General features: G+C 35.1%; 4 protein-coding genes across 4 annotated transcripts; 1 reads left to right on the top strand and 3 right to left on the bottom strand.

Annotated features, from left to right (window-relative positions):
- Positions 1-871: 871 nt before the first annotated feature.
- LOC123705838 (larval/pupal rigid cuticle protein 66-like) lies at positions 872-1,786 on the bottom strand. Its single transcript, XM_045654881.1, has 2 exons — positions 1,760-1,786; positions 872-1,601 (listed from the first exon to the last, which is right to left on the bottom strand). Exons 1-2 carry the CDS (start codon positions 1,769-1,771, stop codon positions 1,044-1,046), a joined length of 570 nt encoding a protein of 189 aa, XP_045510837.1. The 5' UTR covers positions 1,772-1,786; the 3' UTR covers positions 872-1,043.
- Positions 1,787-4,120: 2,334 nt separating this feature from the next.
- LOC123705836 (larval/pupal rigid cuticle protein 66-like) lies at positions 4,121-4,979 on the top strand. The gene is made up of 2 exons (XM_045654878.1): positions 4,121-4,156; positions 4,345-4,979. Exons 1-2 carry the CDS (start codon positions 4,145-4,147, stop codon positions 4,900-4,902), a joined length of 570 nt encoding a protein of 189 aa, XP_045510834.1. The 5' UTR covers positions 4,121-4,144; the 3' UTR covers positions 4,903-4,979.
- An 8,348-nt stretch (positions 4,980-13,327) lies between these two features.
- On the bottom strand, positions 13,328-20,960 carry LOC123706024. Its single transcript, XM_045655149.1, has 6 exons — positions 20,874-20,960; positions 19,568-20,025; positions 16,565-16,619; positions 15,129-15,341; positions 14,147-14,176; positions 13,328-14,056 (listed from the first exon to the last, which is right to left on the bottom strand). Exons 1-6 carry the CDS (start codon positions 20,883-20,885, stop codon positions 13,442-13,444), a joined length of 1,383 nt encoding a protein of 460 aa, XP_045511105.1. The 5' UTR covers positions 20,886-20,960; the 3' UTR covers positions 13,328-13,441.
- Positions 14,883-15,700, bottom strand: LOC123705835 (larval/pupal rigid cuticle protein 66-like). Its single transcript, XM_045654876.1, has 2 exons — positions 15,533-15,700; positions 14,883-15,341 (listed from the first exon to the last, which is right to left on the bottom strand). Exons 1-2 carry the CDS (start codon positions 15,542-15,544, stop codon positions 14,988-14,990), a joined length of 366 nt encoding a protein of 121 aa, XP_045510832.1. The 5' UTR covers positions 15,545-15,700; the 3' UTR covers positions 14,883-14,987.
- Positions 20,961-22,564: the final 1,604 nt, after the last annotated feature.

The following is a 22,564-nucleotide window of genomic DNA, read 5'->3' as shown; positions in this document are numbered from 1 at the left end:
GCATTTATAATATTAGTATGGATTGGTGTATTGACATTACTTACCTAAATTTTAGCTATTGATAAACGCAATTTAGTACGACTAGAATTTATTATACAGTATTCTAGGCTAGATAAAGTAAAATGAACTCGATATTCAATATAGAAAATGATATGAAAATATATTAAAATGCCATAGAAATTTCATTGAAATATTTAGATTTAAACGGTGCAAGTTTTATCAAAACCGGTTTAGTTTAAAAAAATGAATAAAGATTTTAATAAAATGTGTAACCCAATAACATAATCAATTACAAAAAAAAAAAAAACTAGTTAAGTAATATCGCAAACAATCGCAACTATATCAAAGTAGCATTTAAGAACAATTAAAAAAAGGTAAAACAACTTCATCCTACGTCAAAATATAATCGATCGAATGTTTTTGTCGTCATAAATCCAATGGAGACATTTCGAGTATTGAAGGACGAATTGGAATAATAATTCGTAAGTGAACCGGTCAAGCAGGAAGTGAACCGAATTATTCAGTTCAAGTATGCTAGGTTTCATGTATTTATTACTCTATTCAAATTCATTACACCTTTGTAGTTTTAGTTATTGACTTCTTATAGTATTTCACAATAATCCTTACCTACGATAGGTTAGAATTATTATAAAGCTTTTAAAGTTTCGAGAAACGATATAAATTTTCAGATTGTGTGAAATGACTAATCGTTTGACAACTTTTTGTTATAATATTGTTTAGTCATTATCATTAGTCCATTAATAATCCGTATATAGAGCAAATATATTCATAATAAATACACGCTAGCCACACAAGGCTAAGTGCACAAGAAAATTTATTTTTTATCTATGGTTTTAAATGAAATGTTAGATTCGGTATAAATATTTATATTTATAAATTCTGCATATTTACAAAAATGACTCTGTGGGAACAACAATGTGTAACATTACAGTTTAATTAGTTAGCTAAACTCACAGATGGGTTTAATAATTACCAGGCTCCGTAACCATGGGCACCATCTTATCATTCTTTGGGTCAAAATTCTAATAGGCGAGTCCATGGGCGCCATAGCCGTAGCCATGACCAAGGGTGGAGTATGCGTTGTAGGCAACGGGAGCTGCGGCGTAAGAGTAAGAGTTGTAGGCCAAGGGGGAAGCGTGGGCAGAGTACGCGACGGGAGCGGCGTGGGAGTATGCTACGGGAGCGGCGCGGACGTAAGACACGGGAGCGGCGTGGGCGCCGTACGCGTAGGTGTTGGCGCCGTACGCGTAGGAGTTTGCGACAACGGGAGCGGAGTAGGTGAGGTGAGCGGTGGCAACGGGAGCGGCTACCACGGCAGAGTGGGCGACCAGAGCTGGGTCCTTGCGCACGACAGCGTTGAAGCCGTTGTGGGCGTCAGCAGCGTAGTCCACCGTCCGCCGGGTTCCGTCAGACTCGAGCAGGGAGTATTGGCCGACCACGTTGTCACCGACGCGAGTCTCGTGCTGGCTCTTGACGTCACCGGTGTGGGGGTCAGAGACTCCATAGGAGAAGCTGTTGTAGTTAGCTCCGTGGATGGCGCTGCCTTGGGCGGCAACCACCAAGAGGGCAAGGACGACAAACTGAAATTAAAAATAGATGACAATTGTGACCCTATTACGAAATTGAAATTAATAAGGCTTTAAAAGTATATTCTTAATATGGAAACAAAGTTGTGTGAAACATTGACGCAATAGTTTTAACAAAGGTCGCGAATGTGTAATATAAATATAACAATTACCTTAGAGGCCATTGTACGTGTGTTTTGCTCGACTTCTGACTGCAACTGATTTGGCAGTCCAAGATATTACTATTTATATTATCGCGAAGGTTTAATTTGGGGAACAGAACAGGAAGTTCATGCGTACTTTCCTTTGCCTCGCATGTGTAATTTGTTTATTTATGGCATGAATGGAATAGTTAGAGTAAATATTATTGTTATTCCACACTCTAACACTATAAAAAACTTATAGGATGCGGATTTGGTGATTTATTATTATTAGTTACTTAGGATATACTCATTATTATTTAGTTATTAAACTATTGAAGCGTTAAACATCAAAATTAAAACATACAGTTACAATTTTACTTTAAGGAATTTAAGCGCCTTAAAAATACAAACTTCGTAGAGAAGTATTAATAATATATTAATTTATAATACTTTTATTCCATATGCTGTAGTTTAGTTTTTCTAATAATAGTATAATGATAAAAGATTGCTGGCAGAGACAAGAACAGAACTTTCGACTTACAACTTACGTGACTGAAATATAATGTTTAATTTGAATTAATTCAATTATTATCATAAGTTTATGAGCATCTATTTACATCATTATAGCCATAACTGTTGTTATCATTGTACCAATGACTTATTAAAGCAGTAAGTAATTATATTATTAATGTTAAAATCTTAAAACTTAGATAATAATATAATATCTATTTTAATGCATTTTGATATTTTCTATATAACATAAATTTAAGGTATTATGACATTGCTTCTTAAAATATCATGCCCCGAGAACAAGCAATTTTCTTAGGATCTAATAAAAAAATTCTTATAGTTATTACTTATTACATTATTATAAATATTTTTATTATCGGCTTTATCATAAAATTCAAATTGTTGAATAATATTCATGACAAAGCACATGTAATACATACATTTACTAAATTATGTAAATGGTCACTTCAAACAGATACATACATTATGTTAACACTTGTTCAATTATCATATATCATATTATATATATGAATAAAAACAAATAAGTGACATAATCTTTACAGTACATTAGATTTGGTGCATAATTTATTGCATGCTTTATTCATCTATGGAACGTATAATAGAACTCAATCATAACAAAATTTAAACGAGAAAAGCTTTCTATGTATAAGTTAACAAAAGTAATAATCAAACTAAAATAATTATTTTCTTCAATCTTGTGTAACCTCTAACTAATTTAAAAAAAATTGCGATAGATTTTAATATTATGCTTTTGTATATTTTTGTTAAAAACCTCTATGGTCTGGAACACGTGACGCAATATTTGTTTAACATAAATTAGAAAATATTAAATTTTACCTAAACCTTGATTTAATAATGTTAGCGAAAATCATGAACAAATTAAGAAATTAAAAGAAAACACCGGTTTAAAAATGCAAGATCATATCAGACTGAGTAGGTACCGGTTTTTAATTGGCTAGTTTGATTATTCGATAAAAATTATTATGCTTTACTCTGTTGTTTAATACTTAATACATTTAATTTGTTTCTAGTTTAAAATTCATGATAATTAAAATTTTCTTTGATTTTGATTTTCATGGTTCAAAATATTATGTTATAATTAATACAAATATTTGCGAATTTGTTAATCAATGACTGCTGAACTGATTTAGATGATGTTTCAATTACAACTTGAATGATTAAAATCTAAAAAGATTCTATATAAGTATCGCCCTCCACATATATGTATAAGCTAAGATAAAAACTGCATATGAAATAGTATGTTACTCAGGTACGCTAAGCTTTCTATTTGTGCAAGAAAAAAATCAGTTAAACTTTTTCTTATTTATCCGTTATTAAAACACAAATAGCAAACAACAATTAATCTTTCCTCTTAACAATACATATTATTATGATCGTAGCCAAGAATTTAATTATCATTGATATCATACAATTTTAGGTTTATTGTAGAAAATATCAAATAAGTAAGAGATAGCAGACGTTATACAATATATACCTATGTTATACAATTTGTATATTATATAACGTTCATAAAAAATTACTTAATTTTTTTTTCAACAAGAAAATTATTTTTTACTTTTTCGCAAGCGTTTAAATTTGTAACAATTGCAGCAATAGTAAACTAAATATTTAAAATTTATTTATTTCGCACACGTAATCTAAGTTATAAACCTATTCTTAAAAACAATTCATAATAATTTAATATGATAAGACGTATGAATTATTAAACAAAGGAATGTGTGTGAACGTAGGTCACTGTTAACTCTTTCACAAGTTCCTACTTAATTCTGATTGCGTATTATATTATGTGCTTATAAAATTATCACTATATAAGGTGGTACGCGTAAATCATATGCATCAGTTGTTTCTGAGCACTAGACAAAAATGTTCTCCAAGGTACTTTAAATATTATGGCCATATAATAAGTACTTAATATAAGTTAAATTAGAAATTTTAATTCATTGTTGTAAAGGCTAATTGGTGATCAGCAATTCTAAAGTTTCAATATAGTATTGAATTGGTAAAAAATTTAAATAGAGTTCGCTTTTTATTCAGGTCAATAATTTTATATTATCTTATTGCAGGTCGCAGTTTTCGCTTTATTCGTTGCCGTTGCGCAATGCAGCGCCATCCACGGAGGCAACTACAACAGCTTCTCCTATGGAGTCTCTGACCCCCACACCGGTGATGTCAAGAGCCAGCACGAGACCCGCGTCGGTGACAATGTGGTCGGCCAATACTCCCTGCTCGAGTCTGACGGTACCCGGCGGACGGTGGACTACGCTGCTGACGCCCACAACGGCTTCAACGCTGTTGTGCGCAAGGACCCCGCTCTGGTCGCCCACTCTGCCGTGGTAGCCGCTCCCGTTGCCGCCGCTCACCTCACCTACTCCGCTCCCGTTGTCGCAAACTCCTACGCGTACGGCGCTAACACCTACGCGTACGGTGCCCACGCCGCTCCCGTTTCTTACGTCCGCGCCGCTCCCGTAGCGTACGCTCACGCTGCTCCCGTCGCGTACTCCGCCCACGCTTCCCCCTTGGCCTACAACTCTTACTCTTACGCTGCTGCTCCCGTTGCCTACAACGCATACTCCACCCTTGGTCATGGTTACGGCTATGGCGCCCATGGACTCGCCTATTAGAATTTTGACCCAAAGAATGATAAGATACCTGTGATTTATTTAAGGTGAAAATAAACAATTCTGTTTATATAACATAATATTATTTTTTATTTTATCCTTGTGACAAAACATACCCACTATATTATTAATATTATTTAGAACCTAATAAAACTTCGTATTAAGTTCATTTAACAATGAGTAAATCAATAATTTAGCATTGTCGACATTCAGCGACAAGAAAACAGGTCATTGAATAAGTGTGAGGTAAACCTGATTTATTTTTATATTACATAAGGGAATACTAAGAATTCATTAAAATATTTTGTTATAAACGAATATTACTAAAAACAACATGACGATTAATTAAATAAATTTAAACTATGTTATTAAATTTTTTGCTTTACATAAAAGTTACATTTTATCAGCTAAATTGTATGAAAACTATTTATTTTAGTATTTGTGTCTTATAATGAACTTTTGACACATAAACCCTTTTTTTTCTCAATCAATCACTATCTATTAAAAAAAAACTGCATCAAAATCCGTTGGCTAGATTAAAGATTTAAGTATACAAAGGGACATAGGGACAGAGAAATCGACTTTGTTTTATACTATGTAGTGGTGATAAATGCAAGTGTGAGCTCTTTCAGCTATACATTTATAGTATCTTTAAAAAAAAATTATAACGTCACTCATTAGTTCTTATGAAGAGAAAACGTAAACATGTACCACGGGCGAAGCCGGGGCGGACCGCTAGTTATTTTTAAAAATTATTTCGATTTTTGTTTAGAAACAAATAGGTATTTTGAAAGTAAGTTATAAGGGAAAGAGATAATAATGATAACAAAAGAAATGTTGTAAATACAAGATATAAAAGAAATTTCTGTAATGACATGCAGTAAAAAATTCATAGCTTGCTATAGAAATGTAACCAACTTAAAAATATAGAGCATAATATACAAAATAGCTTTCCGCCCGCGGCTTCGCAGAAAAACCCGCATAGTTCCCGTTCCCGTGGAATTTCCGGGATAAAATTATCCTACGTGTTAATCTAAGTTACCATCTATATGTTTGCTAAATTTCATTATAATCGGTTCAGTAGTATTTGCGTTAAAGAGTAACAAACATCACATACACATCCATCCTCACAAACTTTCGCATTTATAACAATATTAGTAGGATGTTAAAGCTTTCTCCTCATTGAACCTTCTTCTTAGTAATTAATAAATCAATTTCTTTAGCCAGGTCATAAGCTAAGATGTCGCCTAAGCTAATGATAATTATTAAGGCTGTTTTGTGTTTGCTTTACCACAGTAGATAATGTCAAATGAACATTGCAATTTTTGTACATTCAATTTAAAGTCATTGGCCTAAAAATCGTAATATTACCTTTATGATTATTTTGTATAAGTCATTTATTTAGCCGCAATTACAGCCTTAAATAATTTAAATTAATTAAATTAATTTATTTTTATTGAATTATAAAAAAATCAACAAACAAAACGCCTGTACCAATTATAAAACAATAAAAGATGTCATTGATTTAAAAATTATTTAAATCATATACTGTGATTAATTGGTAAAAGTATTCGTGAACTTTGTATGAAGGACGCTCATGATTGAATGTTTGCGTATTACCTATTAGTTCCGCGACTAATGTATAATAATATAATTGGTTTTTATCACGATGGTGTATGAGAATTTTTAAGCCGAAATTAATCGAGCAAATAATACAAAACAAAAAATCTCAGGTTACTCGGAAAAATGATTTCCTATTCTAGTTTTCCACACGCTGAGTACGTAAAAAATACTTATAAAATTCCAGATGCATTTTTTTTCATATAGATGAATTCTTAAAACTCTTTGTGTACACCCATAGCAAGCAACCCGCCCAACTTTGCCACCCCCAACGTGAGCTATCGTTTAATATCATATTTTCATAGACAAAATGCTCACATTAGAGAGGCGTTATATGCCGGCTGCGCGAAGCTAGAGAAGAAAACATGAATATGAAGGAAAAATTTAGCAAAAAAATTTTGGCGTAATTTTGTTGTTTCAGTATTTTTTATGTGATCAGTGTTTGCAAGAGTACAAGTCTCTTCACGCTTAGTAAACCGATAGTGGGACACCCTGTATAGCTTTTAATAACGTCAACAACTATAAATTTATAAATTTATAAAGAATAGAAAAAATTCGATCACGAGGCGGGACTCGAACCCGCATCCTTCGCGCCATTCCGGGGCGGATGCCTAACCAACTCAGCCACTCGTGACCCGCCCGAGTAATCGAATTTATTCTATCCTTTCAGTTTTATGTGTCTTAAGGGACACACCGCGCGCCATCTATTGAGATGATTTAACAACCATCTCAACCAATATGAAGCACTTTTCAGTGAATACAATATTGTAACGATGGAACACGACCTTTTCTTGAATTTATATTTTTTGGTTTTTATGGCATTCAAATGCTTTATAAATATAAATTTATAAAGAATAGAAAAAATTCGATCACGAGGCGGGACTCGAACCCGCATCCTTCGCGCCATTCCGGGGCGGATGCCTAACCAACTCAGCCACTCGTGACCCGCCCGAGTAATCGAATTTATTCTATCCTTTCAGTTTTATGTGTCTTAAGGGACACACCGCGCGCCATCTATTGAGATGATTTAACAACCATCTCAACCAATATGAAGCACTTTTCAGTGAATACAATATTGTAACGATGGAACACGACCTTTTCTTGAATTTATATTTTTTGGTTTTTATGGCATTCAAATGCTTTATAAATATAAATTTATAAAGAATAGAAAAAATTCGATCACGAGGCGGGACTCGAACCCGCATCCTTCGCGCCATTCCGGGGCGGATGCCTAACCAACTCAGCCACTCGTGACCCGCCCGAGTAATCGAATTTATTCTATCCTTTCAGTTTTATGTGTCTTAAGGAACACACCGCGCGCCATCTATTGAGATGATTTAACAACCATCTCAACCAATATGAAGCACTTTTCAGTGAATACAATATTGTAACGATGGAACACGACCTTTTCTTGAATTTATATTTTTTGGTTTTTATGGCATTCAAATGCTTTATAAATATAAATTTATAAAGAATAGAAAAAATTCGATCACGAGGCGGGACTCGAACCCGCATCCTTCGCGCCATTCCGGGGCGGATGCCTAACCAACTCAGCCACTCGTGACCCGCCCGAGTAATCGAATTTATTCTATCCTTTCAGTTTTATGTGTCTTAAGGGACACACCGCGCGCCATCTATTGAGATGATTTAACAACCATCTCAACCAATATGAAGCACTTTTCAGTGAATACAATATTGTAACGATGGAACACGACCTTTTCTTGAATTTATATTTTTTGGTTTTTATGGCATTCAAATGCTTTATAAATATAAATTTATAAAGAATAGAAAAAATTCGATCACGAGGCGGGACTCGAACCCGCATCCTTCGCGCCATTCCGGGGCGGATGCCTAACCAACTCAGCCACTCGTGACCCGCCCGAGTAATCGAATTTATTCTATCCTTTCAGTTTTATGTGTCTTAAGGGACACACCGCGCGCCATCTATTGAGATGATTTAACAACCATCTCAACCAATATGAAGCACTTTTCAGTGAATACAATATTGTAACGATGGAACACGACCTTTTCTTGAATTTATATTTTTTGGTTTTTATGGCATTCAAATGCTTTATAAATATAAATTTATAAAGAATAGAAAAAATTCGATCACGAGGCGGGACTCGAACCCGCATCCTTCGCGCCATTCCGGGGCGGATGCCTAACCAACTCAGCCACTCGTGACCCGCCCGAGTAATCGAATTTATTCTATCCTTTCAGTTTTATGTGTCTTAAGGGACACACCGCGCGCCATCTATTGAGATGATTTAACAACCATCTCAACCAATATGAAGCACTTTTCAGTGAATACAATATTGTAACGATGGAACACGACCTTTTCTTGAATTTATATTTTTTGGTTTTTATGGCATTCAAATGCTTTATAAATATAAATTTATAAAGAATAGAAAAAATTCGATCACGAGGCGGGACTCGAACCCGCATCCTTCGCGCCATTCCGGGGCGGATGCCTAACCAACTCAGCCACTCGTGACCCGCCCGAGTAATCGAATTTATTCTATCCTTTCAGTTTTATGTGTCTTAAGGGACACACCGCGCGCCATCTATTGAGATGATTTAACAACCATCTCAACCAATATGAAGCACTTTTCAGTGAATACAATATTGTAACGATGGAACACGACCTTTTCTTGAATTTATATTTTTTGGTTTTTATGGCATTCAAATGCTTTATAAATATAAATTTATAAAGAATAGAAAAAATTCGATCACGAGGCGGGACTCGAACCCGCATCCTTCGCGCCATTCCGGGGCGGATGCCTAACCAACTCAGCCACTCGTGACCCGCCCGAGTAATCGAATTTATTCTATCCTTTCAGTTTTATGTGTCTTAAGGGACACACCGCGCGCCATCTATTGAGATGATTTAACAACCATCTCAACCAATATGAAGCACTTTTCAGTGAATACAATATTGTAACGATGGAACACGACCTTTTCTTGAATTTATATTTTTTGGTTTTTATGGCATTCAAATGCTTTATAAATATAAATTTATAAAGAATAGAAAAAATTCGATCACGAGGCGGGACTCGAACCCGCATCCTTCGCGCCATTCCGGGGCGGATGCCTAACCAACTCAGCCACTCGTGACCCGCCCGAGTAATCGAATTTATTCTATCCTTTCAGTTTTATGTGTCTTAAGGGACACACCGCGCGCCATCTATTGAGATGATTTAACAACCATCTCAACCAATATGAAGCACTTTTCAGTGAATACAATATTGTAACGATGGAACACGACCTTTTCTTGAATTTATATTTTTTGGTTTTTATGGCATTCAAATGCTTTATAAATATAAATTTATAAAGAATAGAAAAAATTCGATCACGAGGCGGGACTCGAACCCGCATCCTTCGCGCCATTCCGGGGCGGATGCCTAACCAACTCAGCCACTCGTGACCCGCCCGAGTAATCGAATTTATTCTATCCTTTCAGTTTTATGTGTCTTAAGGGACACACCGCGCGCCACCTATTGAGATGATTTAACAACCATCTCAACCAATATGAAGCACTTTTCAGTGAATACAATATTGTAACGATGGAACACGACCTTTTCTTGAATTTATATTTTTTGGTTTTTATGGCATTCAAATGCTTTATAAATATACATTTATAAAGAATAGAAAAAATTCGATCACGAGGCGGGACTCGAACCCGCATCCTTCGCGCCATTCCGGGGCGGATGCCTAACCAACTCAGCCACTCGTGACCCGCCCGAGTAATCGAATTTATTCTATCCTTTCAGTTTTATGTGTCTTAAGGGACACACCGCGCGCCATCTATTGAGATGATTTAACAACCATCTCAACCAATATGAAGCACTTTTCAGTGAATACAATATTGTAACGATGGAACACGACCTTTTCTTGAATTTATATTTTTTGGTTTTTATGGCATTCAAATGCTTTATAAATATAAATTTATAAAGAATAGAAAAAATTCGATCACGAGGCGGGACTCGAACCCGCATCCTTCGCGCCATTCCGGGGCGGATGCCTAACCAACTCAGCCACTCGTGACCCGCCCGAGTAATCGAATTTATTCTATCCTTTCAGTTTTATGTGTCTTAAGGGACACACCGCGCGCCATCTATTGAGATGATTTAACAACCATCTCAACCAATATGAAGCACTTTTCAGTGAATACAATATTGTAACGATGGAACACGACCTTTTCTTGAATTTATATTTTTTGGTTTTTATGGCATTCAAATGCTTTATAAATATAAATTTATAAAGAATAGAAAAAATTCGATCACGAGGCGGGACTCGAACCCGCATCCTTCGCGCCATTCCGGGGCGGATGCCTAACCAACTCAGCCACTCGTGACCCGCCCGAGTAATCGAATTTATTCTATCCTTTCAGTTTTATGTGTCTTAAGGGACACACCGCGCGCCATCTATTGAGATGATTTAACAACCATCTCAACCAATATGAAGCACTTTTCAGTGAATACAATATTGTAACGATGGAACACGACCTTTTCTTGAATTTATATTTTTTGGTTTTTATGGCATTCAAATGCTTTATAAATATAAATTTATAAAGAATAGAAAAAATTCGATCACGAGGCGGGACTCGAACCCGCATCCTTCGCGCCATTCCGGGGCGGATGCCTAACCAACTCAGCCACTCGTGACGTGATCGAATTTTTTCTATTCTTTATAAATTTATATTTATAAAGCATTTGAATGCCATAAAAACCAAAAAATATAAATTCAATGTCAACAACTTTTAACGTTGCGTTGGTGAAAAGATTTTTGTAGAAATTATTTTTTTTTTCAATTAAAAAAAATAAACAGTCTCACACATTTAATATTGAATGGTCATTACAACCAATTCTCCAAAGCTAATTTATTAAAATTATTTTTTAATCAATAAATTTAACGAAGCTTTAAAAAATCTATGTTAGGTACTTGTTTTAAGTTTTATGAAAGGTAACCCAATTGATTTATAATGGGTAATTTATTTGAGGTGAATTTCAATGATTCATAGAGCAGGTAGTACCACGATTTTATATTATTGCATTGTGATTTGATATATAATTATGATTGTATACGATTATTATCAACTAGCTAACCGCCTGCGGCTTCGCCCGCTTTGTCTAAAACCTAATAAATTATACATAAAAACCTTACTCTTGAATCACTCTATCTATTAAAAAAACCGCATCAAAATCCGTTGCGTAGTTTCAAAGATTTAAGCATACAAAAGGACATAGGGACAGAGAAACCGACTTTGTTTTATAGTACCTCTATGTGTTTAGTAGTGAAGCGGCACTTTGACTACTTTTCCAAAGTTTTAAGTAGTTTTATTAGCTTCACCTGTATGTTTGTATGTAACCGACTCCTATCGACACGATTTGACCATTAAATATTTAAGATTTGATTAAAACTTTGAATACTTATCAAGGATCGATGACAATACAACAATTTCATGAGGATAAGCGTAATTTTTTTAATATTAGGTATTTTAGTAAAGTGATACAGGTATAAACAGGAAACTTTATTTAAATGTAACCTATCAGTCCTATTGGTTGTTTTGTAGTTCTCTGCAATCAAAAAAATAACCATATAAAAGAAAACTAAATTGGAGTAAAATTGTATTCTCCAATAACTTTTATAAAGTGAATACTACCTACATAATATTATATGCTTTATAGTATAGCGTGTGCTTAGTAGAATATAGCGTGGGAACATGTTCTTCATTAAGTACAAACAGAGGCGGTTTTAATGGCAGTACATTCAACAGAACTGCATAAGCATAAAGTATCTCTCAGCAATAATGATAATGTCAACAATTTTCAATTGCAAGCCTCAACATCGTGAATACTAGCTTTTCTTCCATGATTTCTCTCAACGGAATTGTACGAAAGCTTTTCTTCATACAAATTTCGGTGTCGGGGAAAAATAGCTTTTCAAAAGTTCTAGAAATCCATAATATAAACTAGAGGTACGGCCTGGCTTCGCCCATGGTACTAATATCGCCTTTAACAATCAAGATTCACGCACATAACAAACGGTGAAATATTTTTTTTAAAGGTCCAGTAATTCATTAGCGCGTTCGAATGGAATCGAATAAAGAAACAAACAAATAACTTTTCAGCTTTGTAGAAATTAGTAAAGATGTCTATAATTACAAATGAATTGAGTGATTTTTGCGTAGAATGGGAATATAAGACATATTATAGTAAGAGATCGTCTGGAATTACTATAATAGGTACAAGCTTTTATTGGCTTATATAATATTACTAGCTTCCGCCCACGACTTTGTACGTGCATCCCCGTTTTTCCCCGTTCCCGCAAGAATTTCGGGAAATCCTTTCTTAGGGGACGCCTACGTTATGACATCTACCTGCATGCCAAATTTCAGCCCGATACGTCCAGTGGTTTGGGCTGTGCGTTGATAGATCACTATATCAGTCACCTTTGAGTTTTATATATATAGATAAGTACTTCAAAATGCTTTGTCTGCTTTCACAATACTGTTTGCTAACAACTTGAACTATATTCTTTAGTAGGTAATATACTTTACGTGAGCAAATTTTTTAGTGGACTTGATGTTTGAAAGTTTTAAAATTTGAGCTTATATTTGAACTTTAAATAATGCGGTTAGATATTGAAATGGCATTTCATAAGTCGTAGATATGTCTACTACAAAAAATATAACTAAACTATACGTATTTCAAATAGGTATAACCTACATGTTTATTCTAATTTCTATCTATATATTATTAAGAAATAACGTTTTAATTGGTGTAAATGTTACAAGGAAACACAAGCATTATGTACACAATAAAACTTTACACATTTATTTCACATCACAGCAGTTTCATTCATAACATATCGTCAGAATTATTAAATACGTAGTTACATAAATTAGTTCCTAGGTCAGTGTTTAGTAATGTAAGCCGAGTCCGTGAGCGCCAAGGCCGTGAGCGCCGTATCCATGGGCCAGGGGGGCGGCATAGGCAGCTCCGTAGCCGTGAGCGAGGGGAGCGGCGTAAGCGGCGCCGTGAGCGAGGGGACCAGCGGCGTAGGCGAGGGGAGCGGCGTGAGCGACGACTCCTCCATGAGCCACTGAGGTAGAGTGAGCGGAGTAGGACACGGATGGGCCTGCAACAGCCACGGGGGCGGCGTGAGCGACGGCTACTGGGGCAACACGGGCAGCGTAAGCCGCTGGGGCGTATGCGGCGTACGCGGCGGGAGCGGCGTGGGCCACGGGAACGGCGACAACAGCGGGAGCATGGGCAACGTGACCGATCAGGGCTGGGTCTTTGCGGACGACAGCGTTGAATCCAGAGTGAGCGTCAGCGGCGTAGTCTACGGTACGGCGGGTGCCATCAGACTCCAAGAGGGAGTATTGGCCGACCACGTTGTCGCCGACACGGGTCTCGTGCTGGCTCTTGACATCACCGGTGTGGGGGTCAGACACTCCATAGGAGAAGCTTGTGTAGTCTCCATGGATAGCGCTGCCCTGGGCAGCAGCTACTAAGACGGCGAGGACGAAGAACTGTTAACAAAAACAAAACACGTTAGAGCAACAATGCTTAAACCGAACAATCACTTTCTAATCGACAAAATTCACTTAAACCCAACCCACCTTAGCTGCCATTTTGAGGTGTTTGTTTAACTGCACAGTGGACTGTGAATGCTAAGTCCTGGCTGTGTTGGGCTTTTATACGGGTCCTGAACAATCATTTGGTGCTATTAATAGGAAATAAATGACAGGTCTACGCTCTAGGTCAAGCGAAGTGAATGTTTTTTAGAGTTCAATTTCGTCAGGCACAATTATTTGCTATGCGGAACTAACCGGACCACGGCTTGGCCGCGGATATTGTACAGACATTAGTATTGATAATTTATAGGAAACAATATCAATAACAATGATTTGTTACATACGTGGTTTATTGGTTTATGTTATCGTCGATTAATGTGAAATATGATTGCTTAGAACGAGCGAGCTTTAAACATCGCATTATGATTTAACATGAAGTTAAAGTTTAAACAGTATACACCGTACTTTATTATTATAAAATAAATAAACAATGTGTTAACAAATTAAATTATAGATCTTTCATGCTATAAATATAATACAACAATAGATATAGAGCCAAATAAGATCTATATTATTTTTAAATCTTCTTTTACTGGATGTATTTCTAGGTAGGTAACTTTTGTTAAAGATTACGCGTTGTATAGATATTTTTTGTTAAATAATATGTACCTTATTAAAAGAAAAATATAGGATAGGCTTAATTTTCTATCAATCAAGTCTATTATTTGTAAAAATAAAGAGATTTCGTAAATTAATATTGACGTAAAATAAAACAAATAAATAGACGGACATAATATCGGTAATTTATTTACATTATTTACAATAATACAGACGGACTGGTTTGAGCAAATGAGAATTTGGACCTAAAATTATTCGGTGTGATGACTTAGTGGATGCGGTTGTACGCGAAGGGAGCGGCGTAGGCGTAGGGTCCGAACCTGTAAGCGTAGGGGTAAGTGGGAATTGAGAGGGGCAGAGGGGCAATTGGGGCAATAGGGGCAGCGATAAAAGCAGGGTCTTTCCGTACAAGAGCGTTGAAGCCCTCAGCGCCAGCGGTGTAGTCGACCGTCCGCTGGGTGCCGTCGGATTCCAAAAGACCGTATTGTCCCTGCACCCGGTCACCAGCGCGGGTCTCGAACTGGTGCTTGAAGTCACCAGTGTAAGGGTCTGCTACTCCGTAAGAGAAGCTGGAGAAATCAGCGGCGCTGGCGGCGGCCAACAGGGCGAAAAGGAACACGCACTGTAAACAAAATAATTGGTGAAGTCAGATGATGTTCTATAGGTATAAGGTACTATAAATATTTGACAAAGCTAAGCAGAAATTTGAAGATTTGCATTTTAATATAAATGGAGATTGTATGTAAATGCTGATCAATTAATTAAATTGTAGAAACAATAGTTTTAAAAATAATTCGGGTGCTTATTTCTTACCTTCGCAACCATTTTGAAGATTATTGGAGAGGTTGTGACTACGTGGATGAGTCCTGAATGATGTCTTCAGCAAGCTGCACTACCCTTTTATATCATCCAAATATTATCAGCCCAGATCCAGATGGACCAGTTTGAAGAAATGCAGGAAATTAATAAAAGTCAAGTTCATTGGGCCGATGCACTTTATAAAAATGTCTCAGTGCATATTGTTTATCAGTACCTTGCTACTTAACAAGCCCTACGCCCTTGATCATAGTTTATTGCCAGTAAAAGTGAAATAACAAAACGTAAAACGATATATAAACGCGTGGTGTTCGTGAATTAGAGTCATTTTAATGCGGTTGAACTAAATTACAATTCCCAACACTTGGGCTTATTTATGTAGACGTAAAAAAGCAAGTATGCGTTTAAAATAAAATTGGTTATTAAGCTTCTTAATGGGGCATGAAGCTGGCGTAGTTTTGCCAATATTACACTCGCAAATTATCTCTACAGACCAGTGTCTTTTAAGTGCTCTAACAAAGTTTTGAGATTAGATTAGGGATCAAATTTCTAGGTTAAACGGGCTAGGTACGTGATATCCGATAAAATTAAATGTTGACTATTCTATGGACAGTTAAGATGTGGACATGCTATTTGAATTCACAGGACATGCTAAATATTTCAACATTGTACCTAACTGTCATTAAACTGGAAAACTATTTAGTAAGCGATGGAATGTAAACCGATGCTTTGTGACTATATTTCCTAAAGTAACGTTGATTGATTATTCTATTTTCTCATAAAGAACAATGAAATGTTTGTTAGAACTGATTAGCATCATTAAGGAACAGCTTTGTTCTGTAAAATCACAATAAGCTACTACATGTAAGCTTTTTTGTTATTTTATATTTTTTTGGGTTTAAATCTAATTCTTCTTCTAAATTATATTTACACGGAAGATTGAGAAAATTAGGTAATCTGAATGTCAAAACTTTGTAAGTAGGCGCCCATTGCATAAATGTTCCTGCCCTGATTTGCATAAAACTTTACCTTTGTAAATGAAAGGTGGTCTGAGCCCACTTTAGTTGGCTTACCTAATGAATAACTTATGAAATAATGAAATTTTTAGGACACTTGGCCATTATAAAGCACTATTTTATATGCTAAATTGGCTTAATAGCATGAGTGCCTACTTTTAAAACATTCATCCATGTTGCATAATAATAATAATTTATTAGAATAGAATTATAATATAATAATATAATCTAGAATTTTAATATATTTTTTAAATGTGTCTTCTATTAAACGTTCGTATAGGAAAAAAAGACGGGTTGCACTCCGGGAGTGCCGGCAGAAGTGAAAACTTGATTATTAACGTTCAGCATGTTTGATATTTTTTATTTATTTATTCCGTCCGTCTTACGCTTTTTCGATCAGGCCACATGTCCTGACGCGAGTTTAAGATTTTATACCCAACGCTGCTAAAGAAGTTTTCACTTCAATAGAGTTCTATTTTCGGAGGACACTGATAGAAAGAAGTTAATCTTTCTAGATATAAAAAGAGCTAATATTGTGATTATTATGAGAAGTACGATCACATAATATAGGCGCAGAGATGTTTAGAAAAATCTGCATATAAGCTGTTACGATAATGTCGAGTGATTTGTAAAACAATGTAAATCTATTAACCAGTAAGTTATTTTAACCTATTGTTTTATCTTGGACATTCCGGCTCATTTGTCGTCCACGATCTGAGATAATGCGATCAAAGGGATTTTGTGAAAAAACTGTAAGGCGCTCGCGTCAATTGTTGCACGGTTCGTTAGGCGATGAGGTAAATATCGTGTAAAAGTTCAATTATTATTAGCATTAAACATGTTTGTGGTACAACGCCGTTGATAATATGATTGATGTGTTTCGGTAACATCATCAACATCAGTGTATATTTGTTCTCACTGCAAGGACACGGGCCTACTATTAAGGTTGGATAATATGTAATAGGGTAAACGCAGCTATCAACGACCCATCGAAAATCTGAAGGTATTACCGACCTATAAAAGTAATTCGAAATTTAAACGTTTCCAGAACTATTCTAGCTATAGGTAGGCAAAGTTATACACGAATGTATTAATTGAGCATCGTATACTTTAACGTTAGAGTGAGTAACTGAGCAAAAAAGAGTTAAAATGCGTAAGTTGCTGCGGGGTAGCGTGGAAGCAGGACGTGTTGTACTGTTCCGTTGTTCCTTCGGGTAAGTACTGTGAGTATCTTTTTAAGACATTTACAAACAAATGACATCTATACTTTAATTTATATTACTAAATGTCAATGCATTTAAGTGTCAACTTTTCATTTCTTACAACATTTTATTAATAAGAGGTAATTTGAAACGATAAAACTTAAAATTAAAATGGGACGGTGTTAGCTTCACCAGTTTAAGTCGTGGCAGGTATCAACGACCCGTAAGTCGGTAATGGCAGCAACGTAACTTTTTGTTTTATTTTCTTTTATGTTATTATATCACACTAACACAAGTGGTTTTATGGACCAGTTTAAATCTAAGCTATGAGTCTTCATAAAAATCTATTAGCGACTAAACTTTTTTGTCTAGTGTTGTGTCTTTTAGCGTTGTCAATTTATACAAAGTTATGATATTTTCGAGGATCCCTATCGAATAGTTACAGTAGTAAATCATTGTTTTTTTTTTGTTTAAACAATATGCATTTGTTCATATTTTGTATGACATTAATCAATTATAATCTATTTTATAGTCTGATGGTCAAATGAATTAAAATAACCATTTTTTTATGAGTCGGTAATACAATTTAGGTTTATACTTACATACTTTAATACCGACCCATGTGGGTCGGCAATAGCAACTATAGGAAGCTATTACCGATCGAATATAGATTGTTTAGTTTCTCATCTACAAATTCAAATTCAAATTGCTTTATTTGCAGAATGTAGAATAAAGATGTTTGTATATACAGATAATATTGATCCTTAAACATTCCGCTCGTAATTGAGCGTGCAAATATATTTTTATTACTTTTATGACATAATAGGTGCCTATTAAACGTTATATTTTTTTTAGGTTAAATTAACATAAAACATATAATTAGGTATATTTTTTCCAGAAATATGGAGCCACGAAAGCGGCGGAAAGTATTCAGTAAAACACAACTCGCCGAAGCAATCAATCAAATAGCATAACGAAATATCCTAGAGTTTGAAATCCTTAATTTAATATATGTACATATATTAATAGTATTATGTTGATTAATTTAAAAGTTTATAATTATTTAGTTCATTACTAAAAAGTACTCATTTGTTTTATTAAAAATAACTACAATAAAAAAATACGAATATATTTGCATTTTTATTTCATTTTATTAAGATCGGTAATCATCATCATCACTAGCTTCTATACATTCCATTGCTGGAAAAAGGCTTCCTCTCACATACGATCGGGAATAGCTGCATAAAAATCGTTAATAGCTTCACAGCCGTTTTTATGGGTCGGTAATAGCAACAATCGACTAAGTCACATTGTAAATTATTTTTTACAAGATAATCCTTTATTAGAATGTATTTGCTTCAATAAATACATTTTTTATACATAACACTAGCATATAAAATGAAATTATAAATCTTTAGAAGAACCAGTATACTTAAAAAATATGGTTGATTTTGAAATTGCCTTAGAGGGGTCGTTAATACCTGCGTTTACCTTATTATGAATTTTATAAAAAATACTACTTGCATTTTGATATATGATATATTTTATTATTAAAAAATTATTGAAGGCTTTAATATTTTTATTTAAAAGATATGTGGAGAATTATTATACCAATCTGATATTACATTCATGTAGTTATTTGTATTGCAATTCGTTCCTTGCATCTGCATATTTTTTTTAAACATTTTTTTAGGGTAGGTATTATTATTATTCGGAATAAAAAACATTTTAAACTACGAGTGCCACAATATATTTATATAATAATAACAGGTACATTTTGCGAGGTCAGATGCACATCGTCTTCAATCATTTACAGCCACAAGTTGTTTTGGTAGGGGTGAAGAACAGAGGAGAAAGAAATAGTTGGCGGGGTTGAGCTGGGGCTTGGCCATCCTTGGCTGGCTTGGCCATCGTTGCTTCCAGAGCTGGCGGTAGTTGGGCGAGTAGATTCTTCCTGGTACTGTTCTTGGCGCTGGTTCACCTGTGGCCTTTGGTTGTTGACGGTTGCTAAGAAACCAGTTAAATCATTGGCCTGGTAGTCAACAGTTCTTCTGATTCCATCGGGCTGGATGACCGAGTATTGGCCGAGGACTGTATCACCACGCTTGCTCTCTTGTTGGGATTTAACGTCACCAGTGTGGGGGTCGTTCACCTCGTAAGAGAAGTCGTATGGCTTCGGTGGCTCTTGGTAAGTTTCAAGAAAGATCGGGATGGGCGCTGGGTGCAGGAACGAGCACATGGCGGACATGAAGAGGGCGGAGAAGATGATTAGCTGTGGACAATAAACGAAATAAGTTATTTTTATGTTAGTAAAGGACGATACCTGTACCCTAGGAGGCCCATGTCCCAGCAGTGGGAACGTATATGGGCTAATGATGATGATGATGATGATGAAAGGACGATATGTTTAGAAATAGTTGAGATCTCAATAGAAGTTAATATAAGTTCTTTAAAATAACTATAGAACTTAGCTTCTCCTGGTGATAATTTTATAAAAGAAAAATAAAAACCTTATTATTAAATGCGGAAGTGCGTTTTACATTAAATTAAATTAAATATATCGTTTCATTCATTCCCATTGTAAGTTTTTACTACTTGCGAAACTAATCTTGATCTTGAATAAACTGATGTCTCTAGAATAGCCCAGAGCAAAAAGTAAACAAGAAAAAATATACAAAAATGACTTAAACCTCGATCTCAGTTCAAAGACCGGACAAGGTTAAAATAAAATTGAGGCGATGACAAATTTATCCATTTACTGTCGTCGGTAAATCCGCGATTATACTTATTTATTTACTTTTTTACTTCAGAATCGATTTAATTGAACGTTGCTAGGGATTAAAATTTGCTGAAGGAAAAAAATAATTCATATTAATATTTAAGGGCAAAAATTAAAAAGAAATTCATTCAATAAATAAAATTTTGATCAAAGATTGATGATGAATGATAATATTGGTAATATTAATATTCATAAATATATTGAAAAATAAATAAAGATGTAAAGATGCAAGTAAAGATGCAAGATTTTTTAGGCTGCAATTTCTCATTTCTAAGTTTTATTTTTTGTGATTATTTTGTAAATATACATATATAATTTGAATAATTAAATTAACAAATTACCTTGTAAACCATGTTGATTGTTTATTGATGTGTTCTCACAATTGAACAGAAGACGAGTGTGATTAAAAGACAAAATCTCCTCATTTTATATATGAAGAAATGAAAATCGATACCCTGTTTCGTAATATAAATGTGATATGTTTGATATCTTGTGGATTAGAACGTTTGTAAACTATTGTAGGTCTAGATTACGTTGGTAATTCAATCAGAGCTACTTTTCATTCAATGTGAAGACCTAATTATATCTTACGATTCGTTTGAATGGCAAATGATTATTGTAAAGAAAATTATCTTAATAATTGTATATGATATTAATTTATTTATTAACTAGCGGTCCGCCCCGGCTTCGCCCGTGGTACATTTTTACGTTTTCTCTCCAAAAGAACCATTCTCGTACTTCAAGAAATGTAATAAAAAAAGAATTAACGAAATCGGTTCAGTTGTTCTCGAGTTATGCGCTTACCAACACATTTTGCGATTCATTTTTATATTACAGATTAGCCAAACCAATCCATTCTTAATATTGTAAATGCGAAAGTTACTCTGTCTGTATGTCTGTTACTCAATCACGCCTTAACTATTAAACCAATTTGCATGAAATTTGGTATAGAGATATTTTGATACCCGAGAAAGGACAAAGGCTACTTTTTACCCCGGGAAATAGGAAAGGTTTTATCCCGGAAATTCCACGGGAACGGGAACTATGCGGGTTTTTCTTTGACTGCGCGGGCGAAGTTGCGGGTGGAAAGCTAGTAGTAAGTAAATACATAAAAAATATTGCAAACATCAATCTAGAAATATATGAAATGAAATGAAATGAAATGAAATGAAATGAAATAAATTTATTTGTCCATTTTATGTTTTACAATTAAAGTACGACAGTGGATCCCAAACTAAGTGAAATACTTGTGTCTTGGGACCCTGAGTTGCGCTTCTTGGTTATATACATATGTTATGGACAGTAGAGAGTTAACAAGTAGGCAAATAATCTAATGTAATGGAAGTTAATACAATTAATAAAAAAAAAAAATAAAAAAAAAAACACAAAGTACATTACATATTTTGCGGTTTGCAGCACGCGTGTTCGTGATAGAGTGTGTGTGTGTGTGTGTGTGTGTGTGTAAGTGTGTGTGTGTGTAAGTGTGTGTGTGTGTGAGTATGTGTCATTGTTTGTGAGTGAAGGCATGTGTGTTAGCTCAGTGGTCCTTTAAGTAATTGTTCGGTTTCTTCAAAAGATAGCGTTTGTAACCATTTCTTTATGACTTTCTTGCATGTGTAGTTCGATAGTAGTGTTATGTTACAATGTTTGTTGACACTATTGTATATCCGAGGAAATAAAAATTTTGGACATCGTTTAGCTAAAAGGGAGGATGCACGAGGACATGGCAGTGAGAATGTGCGCCTTGAGGTAAGTTTTTTAAAGTCCTTTCTTATTTTTAAGGTTCTGTGTATATATGTATATATTACTAGCATTCCGCCAGCGACTTCGCCCGCGCAGTCAAAGAAAAACCCGCTTAGTTCCCGTTCCCGTGGGATTTCCGGGATAAAACCTATACTATGTCCCGGGGTAAAAAGTTGCCTATGTCCTTTCTCAGGTATCAAAATATCTCCATACCAAATTTCATGAAAATTGGTTCAGTAGTTAAGGCGTGATTGAGTAACAGACAGACAGACAGACAGAGTTACTTTCG

The sequence above is a fragment of the Colias croceus genome, chromosome 3, assembly GCF_905220415.1.
Source record: "Colias croceus chromosome 3, ilColCroc2.1".
NCBI lineage: Eukaryota > Metazoa > Arthropoda > Insecta > Lepidoptera > Pieridae > Colias > Colias croceus.
The sequence above is the reverse complement of the archived record's forward strand: the minus strand, read 5'-3'. Positions and strand labels throughout refer to the sequence as shown.